The sequence below is a fragment of the Eptesicus fuscus genome, chromosome 20 (assembly GCF_027574615.1).
Source record: "Eptesicus fuscus isolate TK198812 chromosome 20, DD_ASM_mEF_20220401, whole genome shotgun sequence".
Lineage (NCBI taxonomy): Eukaryota > Metazoa > Chordata > Mammalia > Chiroptera > Vespertilionidae > Eptesicus > Eptesicus fuscus.
Genome location: NC_072492.1, coordinates 6,794,756 through 6,809,057, shown reverse-complemented (window position 1 = coordinate 6,809,057; position 14,302 = coordinate 6,794,756). Strand labels below are relative to the sequence as shown.

General features: G+C 45.7%; 1 protein-coding gene across 2 annotated transcripts in view; it reads left to right on the top strand.

The window, feature by feature from the left end:
• The first annotated feature begins 3,670 nt into the window (after nt 1-3,670).
• The window catches only part of MYOCD (myocardin), a 45,093-nt gene continuing 34,461 nt past the window's right edge, over nt 3,671-14,302 (top strand). The window contains exons 1-3 of one of the 2 annotated variants that reach the window (XM_054709494.1): nt 3,671-3,700; nt 5,055-5,130; nt 7,393-7,554. In XM_054709494.1, coding sequence (XP_054565469.1) covers nt 5,115-5,130; nt 7,393-7,554 — 178 coding nt within the window. In that variant the 5' untranslated portion in view covers nt 3,671-3,700; nt 5,055-5,114. Of the gene's footprint in view, nt 3,701-5,054; nt 5,131-7,392; nt 7,555-14,302 lie in introns of those variants that run through there. The other variant, XM_054709493.1, reaches the window with a different exon arrangement.

The window sequence follows — 14,302 nt, the reverse complement described above, 5'->3', positions numbered from 1 at the left end:
ATTAACCCTATGTCTGTCTTTGATTAATTACTGTCACATAAACTTACCAACCAATGATTTCCATGAGGACACTCATTACTGAACCAAGTTGCTGTGAGTCTAGGCAGCAGCAGTGAAAAGTGACAGTTCCATTTGCCTAAGCAGCCTTTTCCTCTGGGCAACACGCCCTTCTCCTCCAGCTTTCTGAAATATTGACCATCATCCCTAGAAACCATCACTCCCTTCTGAACTCCCAGGGACCCTAGATCAGGACCACTGCCTTGTAAACTCCAGAGCAGCCATTCTCAAACGTGTGCATCGGAATCACCCACAGGGCTTGTTAAGACACAGCCCCCTGGCTCCCACACCTCCACAGTTTGGGGTCCTGAGGTCTCGGGTGGGGCCAAGGATTAGCACTCTTGGCAAGTTTCCAGGTGATGCTGATGATGCTGGCCTGGGGGCCACACTTTGAGAACAACTTGGAGTTCCAGTTGCTGCCCCAGGACTCTGGCTCTTTGACTCTGCCTCTTGATCTTTATCAGAAATACCCAAGGAGCTGGGTTCTCTCCCCGCTAGCCTGGGAGTGAGCAGCCGCTGACAGAAGGCAGGTCCTGCTTCAGGCACAGCTGTCAGAGCTGCCACCAACACCAGGCCCCTCCCCTGTGCTGGCCCCTCTCCTCAATGGAATAAAGTGCCCCAAGATCTATTTTCTGCTTTCACTGAGCCCCCGATGAAGAGATGAGGTCAGAGTGTAGAGCAGGGCTCCAGGAGGCCTGGTCTCTTCCTGGGATCTTTTCCTGAGAAAGCAGGGTTCATGCACACAGCTGACCCAGGCTAATTGTAACTGACTCTGAGGTGAGAATGTGAATTCCCCTGTGAGAAATGATTATCTTCCTCTAGGGGGGAATATGTTGTGTGGCTGATTCAATTTACAAAGAATTTTAATTTGCCTTATTTTTTTTTAATTTAGAAATTAAAATTCCTTGTCGATCTTAAATGTCAATGTCCCTTAGATACACAATGTTGCTGTTTGATGCTCCCAGGGTTGGCAGCCTCAGAGTTCCTCTATGTTTTCCAAAAACTGAACTTGGGGTGGGGGGTGCCTTGTGGCCTCTGCTGGCCCTCAGGGGAGGAGGCTAAACCCACATTCTCCAGAAAAGGAGCCCAGAAAAGGCCAGTGTCTGTGGCAGGGCCACGGCAGGGTGGCTGTCCACAGTGCGACCTCAAGCCAATGCAACATGAAGCTTGCCTTGCGCCCCGAGGAGAATAGCATGTGGTAAAATGCAGTGTGTCCACCCCTTTGGCTTCCTCCTGAGTCCTTGCTGAAAGGACTTAGCTTCTCCCACCCTGTGTTAGAAGGTTCCAGAAGACTTTTGTGCCCCTGGCAACGGAGCTGGGCTGTATGAATCATTTCACGGGGGAGCTGTTAACACCAAGAAGTGATGAATTATAGCTTGACAAGCTAAGATACTGGAAATGCAATGTTTCTTAGAACAATGAATAAACTCCCTTAGAAAGTGAAGAGCCTCGGGGACAAGAGAACCAGATAAATTCCTCCCAAGTCGTAAGCCCAATTGCAACCAATTGAATTTGCCATGTAAGCAATATCTCAAGATGCATTCATACTGTTCCCTTAGGGGTGCTTCTTAAGGAAAAAGAGGTGCTTTTCTTTTCAACCACTTCACCAGGCCACACTGAGATCGATTCCTCTTCTGGGTCAGAAGTGACTAACCCACAGCAGTACATAACACCTACTTCAGTGAACATCAGCGTGTAGGACACAGGTGAAGACCTGCCAGTTCAGACTGTGTGATCTACCAGGGCCCACTGGACTCCACGCAGCTGTGTAGGATCTGGTTGCTAGGGAAACGGGAGTTGCTTTCAGAACTCCATCAATACGAATCGCAGCTGTGATCAAATGCAGGAAAAGGCAAGCCTCCTTACTAAGGATGGCGACCAGACCCAAATGGGAGAAAGCGCATGAGCATTGCAGCGGAAACGCACATTTCTCCAGATGATGTCTCAGAGCCACTGAGCGGGGACAAAAGGAGGGATGGGGCAGGGGCCATTTGACATGGCAGGTTTTGCAAAGAAGCCCATTGGAGGAGTGAAAGCAGCCAAGAGAGACAGGTGTTAGAGCAATAGGAAAAGTGATATTCAAGCAACACATTTAATTTTTTTCTATGAGAAGGGAAGCCTCTTAATCTGCTCAAAGCATGAGAAGGGGCTAGTCCAGTACACTTGGCACAAGGCAACCAGCTGGGACTATTCTGCATGTTCCCTTGGATAGCATTGTCAATGCTGGGGCAAGGTAGGGTGTTTAGAGAGAGTGTGCTTAGTACCTTCCAAGCAGCGTCCTCGATAGAGGGTGACATAGTCCACCAGCCACCAGCACTCCAAAGGAGATGGCTTACTGTCCAGCACACCCTTTTGAAATTGCTAAAATTTAGTATGAGCTTAAGATCTGAATAAGGGACGTGCACACACACACACACACACACACACACACACACACACACACACACACAGCCCCAAGTGCCAATCTGGCCAGAAACCAAATTTTTTTCTCGCCAAAATTTGGGAGAATATTTCATTGCCTGCCTGCAGCTTAATGGTGGACACCTGTGGGAGGAATATTAGAACTGTAGGTCCTGTCACTCACCCACTTGTCCAGACTTACACACAAAGATACTCAGCGCAATTCTGTAATCTCTGAATAACCTCATCGCTTATCATGAAAAGTGATGTTTGTAGCTCCTGGTGGAGATTGTTCCAGGGGATCAGAAAAACTAATAAAAAATGGAGAATTCTGCTGAATGATGGTGTCCTTCTGTGCTGAGTCAGGAGGCCTGGGTAAATGATCAGGAGGGGGAGCTGTGAGGTCGCAGGAAAACCAGGGCAAGGTGGAGAGATGGAGGCCGGCGTCCCGTCAGGTCGTCAAGAGCGGCTGTGTGCGGTGCCTGGCCGGTGCCTGTGCCACTGCTTGTTAATACCTTGGACACACACCTTGCAGGAAGTCAGGTTGTCAGAGGGCCTAGGCTTCTAGCCCAAACAGTGTGACCCAGGGCAAGCCAACCCATTTCCGTGGGCCTCAGTTTCCCCATTCTGGTCAGGGTTGGAGTTGTGTTTCATTATCTCCAAGGTCCCTTCCAGCCCTCAAAGTCTGATTCCCTGTTTCTCAAATCAACACTCTTAGTTGCGTGTTTCTACCAACGAGCCACACACCACATCCAGGGTACCCACCCCTTCTTACGATATGGAACCCCTCCCCACAGACCACAGCTTCCACCCAGTCTTCTGCACTCAAGGGCAGAACAAAGTCAAAGAGGGTGTTACTTACCCCAGGCTCCCCCTGCCCCTCAAACCAGAGCTTCCCACAGGCCCCTGTACTTCCTCAGGAACCCGAATGCCCTGTCGCCACCATGTCTCTTCCTGTCGCCTCTGCCTCTGCTGCTCCTCCTGTTTTAGGCCGAAATCCCACCTTCCTCTGTGTCCTGCGGCTTTAGGGAAGCTGTGTCCTCCAGGCCTTTCCTCCTCCGTTGCTTGTGGCCTGTAAAGGCGCCCACGTCCGTACTGTGCACAGCTCGGCCAGCGCACCAGCCAACGCTGAGAACTGCTCAGAGCCCCTGAGCCGCCCCGCTCACGTCTGCGTCTTTCTGTTTCAGCGCTGAGAGGTCCAACTGTGTTCCATGAGCAAAGAAAGCATTCGGATAGTGACCAGGTAACTGCCTGCAAACTGCCCTCTTCCTGAACTTAACACCCCAGGGCTAGGTCTCCGAATGCTCGGCCTCGCCTACAGCAGGTAGAATTTCTCCAAGAAACTCAGCCCGTTTGCCAGCTCCCTGCCCGCATGCCTGTATGGAATCTTCCTGTTATGAACAGGAAACTGGAAATGGGGTCAGCTACATCAGCTTTAAAAATGTTACTTTTTAGCTTTAAAAAAAAATGCCCAGTCTTTCTGATGTGGGGTCACTGCGGGCTGCGGCAGAAGTCAGAGACTTCACAGGAGCCAGAGTTGGTTCGCGGCGGCTGTGCCTGTCATTACAGCCCTTTCTCAGCAACAATCGGGTGTTTTTAAGGCGACTCAGTGGTGAGGTCGGGCTGTGGGCACAGGCCTTATGAGCAGTTACTTAAGGCAAAGGGCACTGAGTTTATTTCTGTTTCTGGGTTTTTGTGGCACTTGGGGGAGAAGTTTGTGTATATTCTGCACCTTCATAGCACATCTCTGCCACCTGAACTTATGCATAATATAAATACAACGTAGCAAGCGCCAGCGCTCTGCAGGGGAGGAACTGCCCGGAGGTGTCTCCCGGGGTCTCTGTCTGCGCCCCAGCCTGGCCGCTGGTCTGGGTGGAGAAAGGAGCCAACCTGTGACGCCTCGAAGGTGCTCGTGACAGGCGGCGGTCCCCACTCTCTGGAGAGTAACCAGGCTTTGTTTTTGTTTAAAGTCAGAACTGGAGTCGTCTCCAGACGCCTCTCAGGGGCCAGGTAGGAGATCCAATGTAGTGGGATTAACAACTCAGAGCTGGAAGTCAGACCCGAGGCCCCGTGTGGCGCTGCCCCGCCGCGCCACCCCACCCACAGCCCACCACCAAGGAGACACTCAGCAAATAGTCTGTTTCTAAGTGTCCTTCCAACTCAGGATGGGCCTCAGAGAGAAGCCGGGTGGCTAACAGGAGGAGGGCATCTGTCGTCATGGTGAGGGACTCAGGTTAGGGGCCACCTCTAACCCTGGTGAATGTGTGGCCGGTTTATGAGGCAGTGGAGTGCAGGGTTCACTATAACACAAGCAGCACGGCTTCGTTCATATTTATTAACATGTACCTGCCTGGCCTTTCACTGTGTAGCCCTGATGGGGACCCAAGCTTTTTACCTCTTTAGCTTTCACCCTGAAATCCATTCAAGAGGCTTTTGTAAGTGTTTCTGCGTGAAAACGTAGGCCAGGGATATTTGCCTGTTCCCTGTGTCATAAAAAGACTGCTCTCCCCTTTGAGAAAGCCCAGGTTTCTTTTGCAGTTGGAACCGGGCGGTGGGGCCCTGTGTGTGGTGACAGTGTGTTCTGCTTGTGCCTACAGACAGAGGACGCTCTGCAGCGCAAGGTCAGAAGCAGGCCCGACCGCGCCCACTCGGCGACTATGCACATACTCCAGGGTAAGGCTGCGCGAAGCCATAGGCCTGATGCCCGCTCAGGGCTGGGCCATTCTGCCAGAGCCCCTGGTCTCTGCACAGTTGCTAAGACCTCATAGAAAATGTCCCTTGACATTGGAAATTGGTACTTTTGCGAAGTCACCTAGTCACTCTAGGCCAGTGGCCGGCAAACTCATTAGACAACAGAGCCAAATATCAACAGTACAACGATTGAAATTTCTTTTGAGAGCCAAACTTTTTAAACTTAAACTTCTTCTAACGCCACTTCTTCAAAATAGACTCGCCCAGGCCATGGTATTTTGTGGAAGAGCCACACTCAAGGGGCCAAAGAGCCACATGTGGCTCTCGAGCCGCAGTTTGCCGACCATGGCTCTAGGCCATTTAGACAATCAAATTAGGAAGAGGTACAATGGCTGGGAAGGTCTCACACTTGTGTTCTAATCTTAGCTGTGCCACTTCTGAGTACATAGGCAATGTCCATATACATCACATTCCTTTACAGTGTGTCTACCCTTTAGCCCAGTAGGAAGTGTCTAGAACAGGCATACCTCAGCGATATTTCAGGTCGGGTTCCAGACCACCGCAATCAAGCATGCACCACAATAAAGTAAGTGAGTTGTAAGCTTTTTGGTGGTGGAAGGTCTTTCCTTCAGTTTGTAAAAATGCAACATCTGGGAAGTGCAATAAGCAAAGCACAATAAAACGGGTATGCCTGTATTTTATCCAGAGAAAATCATCGGACACGCAAAGATTGATGTACAATGGTGTTCACTGTGGAATTACTTCAGATAGTGAGACGCGGCAAACGGTGAACTGTCCAACAATGCAGGAGGGCCTGAGTAAATTATGCATCAGCCATATGATTTAATTCCAAGCAGCCACCACAAAGAAGGCTTTAAGAGTATAATGATTTAATGAGAAAAGGTTTACAAGATGATGTTTAGTGAAAAACCAAAACTACATTTGTAATCAAATTCAGAGAAGAAAAACCATATACATGAGCTGTATTTACAGTCAGATTCTGTGGTGGGGAAATATAGCCCTAACAATAAATATAAGGAAATAAAAATGACACCGAATTGTTAATCTAAGATTGTAAGTGGGGAGTTTCCGGATGCTTTCGTCTCACATCAAGGACTTTGCAGGTAGAGCTTCGACGAGCCTGGCCTGCTGCCACAATTAGACAACCCTAGCCCTCTGCTGGGTGAAGCTTGCTAGATCAGACACGGCCTGGCCTCGTAGCATGGAAATAACAGAACAATGGGCTTGAGGCTTGTCCGTAAATATCTCACCTTCTAAATGTGCCAAGTTGAGAGTAAAGCTGTAAAGTCTTAAGGAATCTTAGCTTACAGTTCGGCATTATAGCAACACCTGGCTGGCTAGATTCTCCTCCAAGTTGGTCCACAGGAGTAAGTCAGGGCCTACCTGACAAGGAAACATGGGGTAGCTTAGGTCTCTGTTAGTGACCGTTCTCACCCTCCAAATGATCATAAACTGCTTGTTGGATAAATTCCATTGTCAAGATCTCTCTGTTTAATTAGATAACTGTTTCAAATGAATCTTTTTTCTTTTACAACTGACCAGGACATTTAAATTAGCATCACACTGATAAGTATAAAAGCCTTAAGAATATATAATCATAAGAATAGGTAATGGCCTGGCCGGCAGGGCTCAGTGGTTGAGTGTCAACCTATAAACCAGGAGGTCACAGTTCAATTCCCGGTCAGGACACATGCCTGAGTTGCGGGCTTGATCCTCAGTGTGGGACATGCAGGAGGCAGCCAATCAATGCTTCTCTCTCATCATTGATGTTTCTATCTCTCTCTCCCTCTCCCTTCCTCTCTGAAATCAATAAATATACATATATTTTAAAAAAAAAAAAAGAATAGGTAACATTTTCTGCAGGCTCAGCCTGTACCAGGGAGCATACACACAGGATGTGCATCCAAAGGATGTAGTTTAGGGTCAGCAAGCAATGTAGACCCCGTGTACTACTTGCTTACAGAATCACCAAACTGCACATTTTTTTCAAAAATCCTCACAAAGCAAGTTTCTCTAACTTTTCTGTGTGCCCGACTCACTATTTGTCTTTGTTTGGAAGTGACTAGTCTTTGTTGCTAATCCATGTGAAATAATGATGATTGCATTAAAAAATTATTAGGATGGTAGAGCACCAGGTGACACAATGTTTGGTTACAAATGCAACAAATCAAAAATAACATGGCATTGTAGAGCTGATCCTGTTCCTTCCCCTCCCCCACTTAGCCTCCACGGCAGAGAGGTCCATTCCCGCTGCTCAGATGAAGCTGAAAAGAGCCCGACTTGCAGACGATCTCAATGAAAAAATTGCTCTCCGGCCGGGGCCGCTGGAGCTGGTAGAGAAGAACATACTTCCTGTGGATTCTGCTGTGAAAGAGGCCATCAAAGGTAGTAGATCGGGCATGCTTCTCCCTGTGCCCTGGGATCTGGGGGAGCCGTGGCCCTGACATGCTGGGCCCCGGGGTGAGGGCCATGGAATGCTGTCCCAAAATGTTCCCCATAACCAGAGGTGCTGAGAATGGGGAACAAATTCCCATCCACTCACCCTCCAAGGTCAGGTAGACATAGACGAATGTTGTTCTAGGTGAGCAGGTTGGAAACCTGGCATGATGTAATCCTCAAAAACATCTTCTCTACAAGCTTCCATCATGGCCATCTTTGGCCTCCTCTTGTAGAGGGAAGTGGATAGTAGAGTGGGAAGGGCACTAGACCCCAATGAGAAGGCCTGGATTCTAAGCCCAGTTCGCCTGCTGTGTGTTGGGGTTTCCCCAAGTTACCTCATCTCTCTCAGATGAAGACCACAATTCCTGCCCCACTCCTAGGCCCTTGGAGCAAAGTTCAGGTCATATAAGCATGTGAAAACTCTTTGACAACCCTCACATGTGCTAAAAAAAATTGAAGTGCAAATACTTAAGGAAGAGACACAAATATTAATTATATCATAAACTGTATAAAATCATTTTGTAGATTTTTTTGAACCATTTAGAGCAAATGGACCCAAACAGCCTGAGCATACTGAACCCATTCATAGAGATGTTGGGGTGAAACTTGGGAAAACTAGAAGGAATAAAGAAGCACTTACCATGAAAAGTTAGAGAAACTTATTTTCTTCCAGTTATGTCCACAAAGAGCTCTAAGGATTAAATGTTTAATAAGCAATACACATTTAAATGTTTCCACACTTTGTCAAAAGTGTGTATAAAGACATTTTAACAGACACGAAGCCTATTATTAAACTTACTAGAGGCCCGGTGCACAGGATCCATGCACTGGTGGGAGGCCTGGCTGCGGGATCAGCCCGCTGTGGGAGCACCTCTCATCCAGGTCAGCTGAGCGGCTGTGGACCTGCCCTCTGAGCAGCTGCTCCCTGGCCCAGCATCTTCTGTGGAGCCGGAGCACTCGCCTCTCCAGGGGACCTGGTCAGGGCCGGGCCCAGGGACAATAGCACTGAGAGGCGGCAGGGTCAGCTCCGTGAGCCTGGTGGCGCTGCTGTGTGGCCTGCGGGCGTACAGAGGAGGTGGCAGGGAGCGAGCAGGAGGAGGCTGGGGTGAGGAGGCTATGAGTGCAGCCCGGGGTTCACAGTGGGAGCAGCCACTCATCCTGGTCAGCTGAGCGGCGCTCCCACTGTGGTAGCACACTGACCACCAGGGAAAGTTCCTGCATTGAGCATCTGCCCCCAGGTGGTCAGTGTGTGTCATAGCAACTGGTCGACCAGTCGTTCTGGTCATCCCGCCGTTCAGTTGCTGGGCTTTTATTATATAGGATCATTAAGTGTGTTATCCACATTCTAAAATCTTTCTCTCACCCAGCCATTCAAAAGCCACATGAATTTTGTATTTGGAACCTGTAAATATGAAAATATCAACTCTGGGAGAGACAATATGCAAACCTGTCAGTGCCCCTAAACATGTCATTGCAATTTACCATCGTCTACACGCTCTCCCTTCATGCTAATTATCCTGTGCCTTTGAATTTGGACTAGCCCACTCAACCACACACTCTCTCCATCTTTACTCTGAAACAGTCTAGGACAGGAAATGTTCTCGAACAGGCATCTCTTACCATTTCTTTGAACATTCTATTCCATTCATGTAACTTATTATTGATTTTTATATGACAAAAGATTTCATTTTAACTTGCACTCTTTGGTTTATGGTGAGATTATATTTTTCTACGTGATTTTGTGCCATTGTCAATTCATGGTTACTCCTCTTTTTTTCTACCAGGCATTTTCTTCCCTTACTGCTTTGTAAAAGCTATTTATGTGGTAGGGGAAAATGCTAATCCTCCATCTGTCATAGGTATTGCACATTCTTTACCAGTGTGTCCTTGGTGTGTGTGTGTGTGTGTGTGTGTGTGTGTGTGTGTGTGTGTGTATTTTACCGATAGCAATTTTCAATTTCTATGTAGTTAGATTTAGTAATCTTTTCCTGTATGGTTTCTGAATGTATTTATTGAAAACATTTTAGCTCAAGAATATAGTTATTGTCTTCTAACATTTATATACTTTATTTTTATATTTCAATCCTTAGTGCATATGAAATTTTTTAAGTGCATGGTTTAAGAGAAAGGTCTAACTTTAGTTTTACACAGTTTTATTGATATATTTTACAATATGTTTTAGTATCTGTCTTCACAAGTTTCTTTACATTGATGTGATCTTTCTAATTTTTCTTGGCTACTCTCACAAGTATATGCTGAGTGCAATTTACAATCAGTTTATCACATGCCAACTTCAGTCTTATTAGAATTTTGCTTGGGACTACAGTAAATTAATAGATTAATTTATGGTGAATTCATATGTCTAAAATATATTAATTCTGAAACAAAAATACAGTCTGTCTATACCTATTCAAGCCTTCTTTTATTTTCCTAAATATGTTTTCTTTAAGTAAAGTCAATTATTTCTAACATATGAGAAATCTATTGATTTAGCACATTTATTTTGTAACTTTGAAGATTTTATTAATAGTTTGAATAGTTTACTTTAGATTGTCTAGTACACAATCACATTTTTTTCTGCCTTGGTGCACTGGTTGATACTTGAAAAACAACATTATGGTTTTATTAATATATTATATATTTAATAAAATTATTAAAATTATGGACAGAATATTTATAACATAAATTATATATAATTTTTGTTTTACTTAGAAATTATGTATTATATATTTAAATTTATAAATTACAAATTTTGTGTAAATTTTATGTTATAAAGTATAATATTCTATAGTTAAATGTATTTTATTGTATATAAAATAGTTACAGCATATATAGATACATATCATATGTAAAATTATATGTATGATCATATAAAGCACATAGAATGTATATTACTCTATATTGTACAAAAATATCCTATCTAATAATAGACAAATATGCAAATTGACCATACCTCCGAAAAACCCACAAGCCACACCCACAAGCCACACCCACCATCCAATCAGAGTGAGCATGCAAATTAACCCAAACCAAGATGGCTACAGCCACAGAGAGCAAGGTTTCCTAGGTAACAGAGGAAGCCAAGCTTTCCACCTGCCCTTGCCAGGCCTAAGCCTCCACTCAAGCTACAAAGTTTCAATTATAGAAGGTAAACAAATTCAAACAAATGGCGGCAGAATGGAGCTTGAGAGAGCAGGCCAGGGTTGCCGCCAGCAACAGGGGAAGCAAAGCTTTCAGCACACCCTGGCCGGGCCCACCCGCTTAAGGCAACAAAGTTTCAATTATAACCCCAACAGAAATGGCTGCCAGCCTCGGCCTTGGAGGGAGCCCCAGGCTTGGCTCCGCTCCAGGCTACAAAGTTTCAATTGTAGAAGGAAAATAAATTCCAGATACCAGGGCCTCTGCTTGGGTTGCCAGGGGACGTGGCCGGCCTGCAAACCACCACAGGCCCCTCACTCAGGCCGCCCCACACCCCAAGGAAACCCCCACCTGATCTGGGACGCCCTTCAGGGCAAACCAGCTGGCCCCCACCCCTGTACCAGGCCTCTATCCTATCTAATAAAAGAGTAATATATGGATTGATCATCACTGCAACACACAATATAGCTGCCCCCATGTGGTCAAAGATCCTGCCCCCATGTGGACACAAGATGGCCACCACAAGATGGCCAGCAGGAGAGGGCAGTTGGGAGGCACCCGGCCTGCAAGGGAGGGCAGTTGGGAGGCACCCTGCCTGCAAGGGAGGGCAGTTGAGAGGGACCAAGCCTGCAAGGGAGGGGAGTTGGAGGTGATTAACCCTGCAGGAGAGGGCAGTTAGGGGTGACCAGGCCGGCAGAGGAGGGAAGTTGGGGGCAAACAGGCTGGCAGCAGAGTGGTTAGGGGGTGATCAGGCTGGCAGGCAGAAGTGGTTAGGGGCAATCAGGAAGGCAGGCAGGCAAGCAGTTGGGAGCCAACAGTCCTGGATTGTGAGAGGGATGTCCGACTGCCCGTTTAGTCCCAATCCCACCAGGATCGGGCCTAAACGGGCAGTCGGACATCCCTCCAGGGGTCCCATATTGGAGAGGGTACAGGCTGGGCTGAGGGACAACCCCCCTCCATGCACAAATTTCGTGCACCGGGCCTCTAGTGTTATTATATAATTTAATAATTATTAATATAATACATAGTAGAAAATTATTATTATTTCTGCATTGCCAGTGCTTCAATAGCAGTATGACACTGTTACATATATGTTTTTATTATGTTGTTGATGGTAACATTTTATTTTGTTTCTATCATATATGGGAATCTCTCCAGTCATCTGCCTCTATCTGTGATATATTAGCTTTGCTATGGGTAGAAATTCTAAGCTTTTCTCTCCTGTTCCACAAAGAGTCGTTTGTAAGATGAGCATTGTTTTTAAAATGCTTTCAGCACGCATGCAAAGATGATCACGTGGATTTTCTTTCTAGACCTAGTAATGTGCAATTGCTCTTTCTTAATCATCCACATTTCTGGGGAAAATCTTACATAGGTTCTTTCTTCTGGAAATTGCTAGTGTTTTATTTGAGATTTTGCTCTCTTTTATTATTAGTTGGAATAATGGTAGCTCCAAACAAACCATAAAATCTCAGCAGCTTAGCAATAGAAGTGGGTCTTGTTTATAAACAATCCAGAGAGAGCTTTTCTCACTGGCGGGTCTTTCAGGCCAACAGGCTCCTTCAGTCCTCCTGATCCACCAAACTTTTCCTTAAAGGGCCAGGTGGTACATAAGCTAGGCTATCTAAGCTGTTTGTCGCAACTTCTCCACTCAGCTGTTGTAGTATGAAAGGCGCCATAGCAACAAGTAAGAACATGAGCAAGGCTGTGTTTTAATAAAACTTTATCCATGAAAACAGAGCAGGTTTCCAGGCCATAATTTGCCAACTGTGCCCCAGAGCTCCTCAGTCCTCTGGGAAAGAAAGAATGAAAAGGCCCACACACACGTTTAAAAATCCTCGACCTGGAAATGAATGCTTGGCTTCCACTCACATCCGTTTGTGAAATAGTAGGCGTGGCTGGGAAGTTGTTTCCTGGGTGAAGGAGATTTCCCAGAAGTCTGTCTATAGCAGGGGTCCTCAAACTTTTTAAACAGGGGGCCAGTTCACTGTCCCTCAGACCATTGGAGGGCCGGACTATAGTTAAAAAAAAACTATGAACAAATTCCTATGCACACTGCACATATCTTATTTTGAAGTAAAAAAACAAAACGGCAAAAACACCTGCATGTGGCCCGCGGGGCGTAGTTTGAGGACGCCTGATCTATACCATGGATGGGAACATGTATGTTGATGAGTAGCTAGTCCTCTCTGCTACAATGTTCATAAATAATATTGGTCTATATTGTTGTTGTTTTCTATTTCTCAGGTTTAAATGTCAAAGCTACACGTGCCTCACAAAATGTTGTCATTACCTGTGCATATTTTCCCATGTTTGGGAAATACTTAAATATGATCACAGTGGTCAGTTGCTTGAAAACATTGCCTATTAACATCTCAGGAGCTCGGTGCTTTCCTTAGGAGTGGTTCTTTGGTAGCCTTGCTTCAGTTTTGCTCAGAGTTCTTTGTGTAGTCACATTTTCTCCTTAAGGCAATTTGTACAATTTAATTTTTCTAAAAATTTCATTATCCCCCTGAATTTCAGTCATTAGCCTAAAGTTGTATAACTTTACAATTGTATTGGTTTCCAATTGTTCTGAGCTTCTCTAAACCACGGTTAGGCTCCATTTTTCATCACAAATATGTATTTCCCCTTCCCCTTTCTCTTTTTCGTTATACTTGCTGAAGGTTTTTTTTTCATTGATTATTATTACAAAGAAGCAGTTGCAGTTCATGCATTTGTTCATAAACTTTGTTGGTTTCTTGTCTCTCCTTGAATTCATTTGGTGTTGCTTTAAGTCAAGGTTGTGGAGCAGGACAATCTCTATGAGGGGATCTGAGGGTCTCAAATATTAGTTGGCTTCATGTGCAGGGGGAGAGAATGGAGACAGAGGATGGTTAAAAACGATGCACCATTCAGGAAGGAGTCAGGAGGGCCTGAGCAGGAGCATGGTCAAGGTCAATGGAAATGCATAGAAGTCAACAAATATGAGGACTGTTAATAATAATAATAATAATAATAATAAAATAATAATAATAAGTAGGACACAAAGCCGCCTGAAGGCAGGAAAGCAGGCGCCTGGTTTTCAAAGCTGGACTCTGTGACCTGGGCCACCTAGCCACTGCGTTATTAATCTCACCGTGCCTCAGTTTCTCCTCTCTGAAATTCTAACAATAATAATGCCTATCTCATGGGCTCTTTTTCAAGGTGGATTCAATTTAAAAATGTATGTAAAGAATTAACTAGACACTGGTGACATGTTAGCAAATTCATTTCATTTCTCACCTCCAGGACTTCCCACTTCAGCAAGAAAAGAAGCATAAAGGAGAAACTGATTGTTGCTGAGAGCACTGCTATGAAGGGAATAGGCAGAAGTCACATTGGGATGTGTGTGTGCCTGACCAAGGCTCCTGGGGACAGGGCTTCTTACACGAGCCTGGAAGGAGCGGGCAGAAATGAGTAGGAAGGACCGAGAGGTAGCGCTGGTCAGGTTATAAGGACATTTTAAATTGCTTCTTAGAAGCAGACGAGAGATTCAAACTTCTCTCGTCGCTTCAGGGAATAAACATAAGCACTC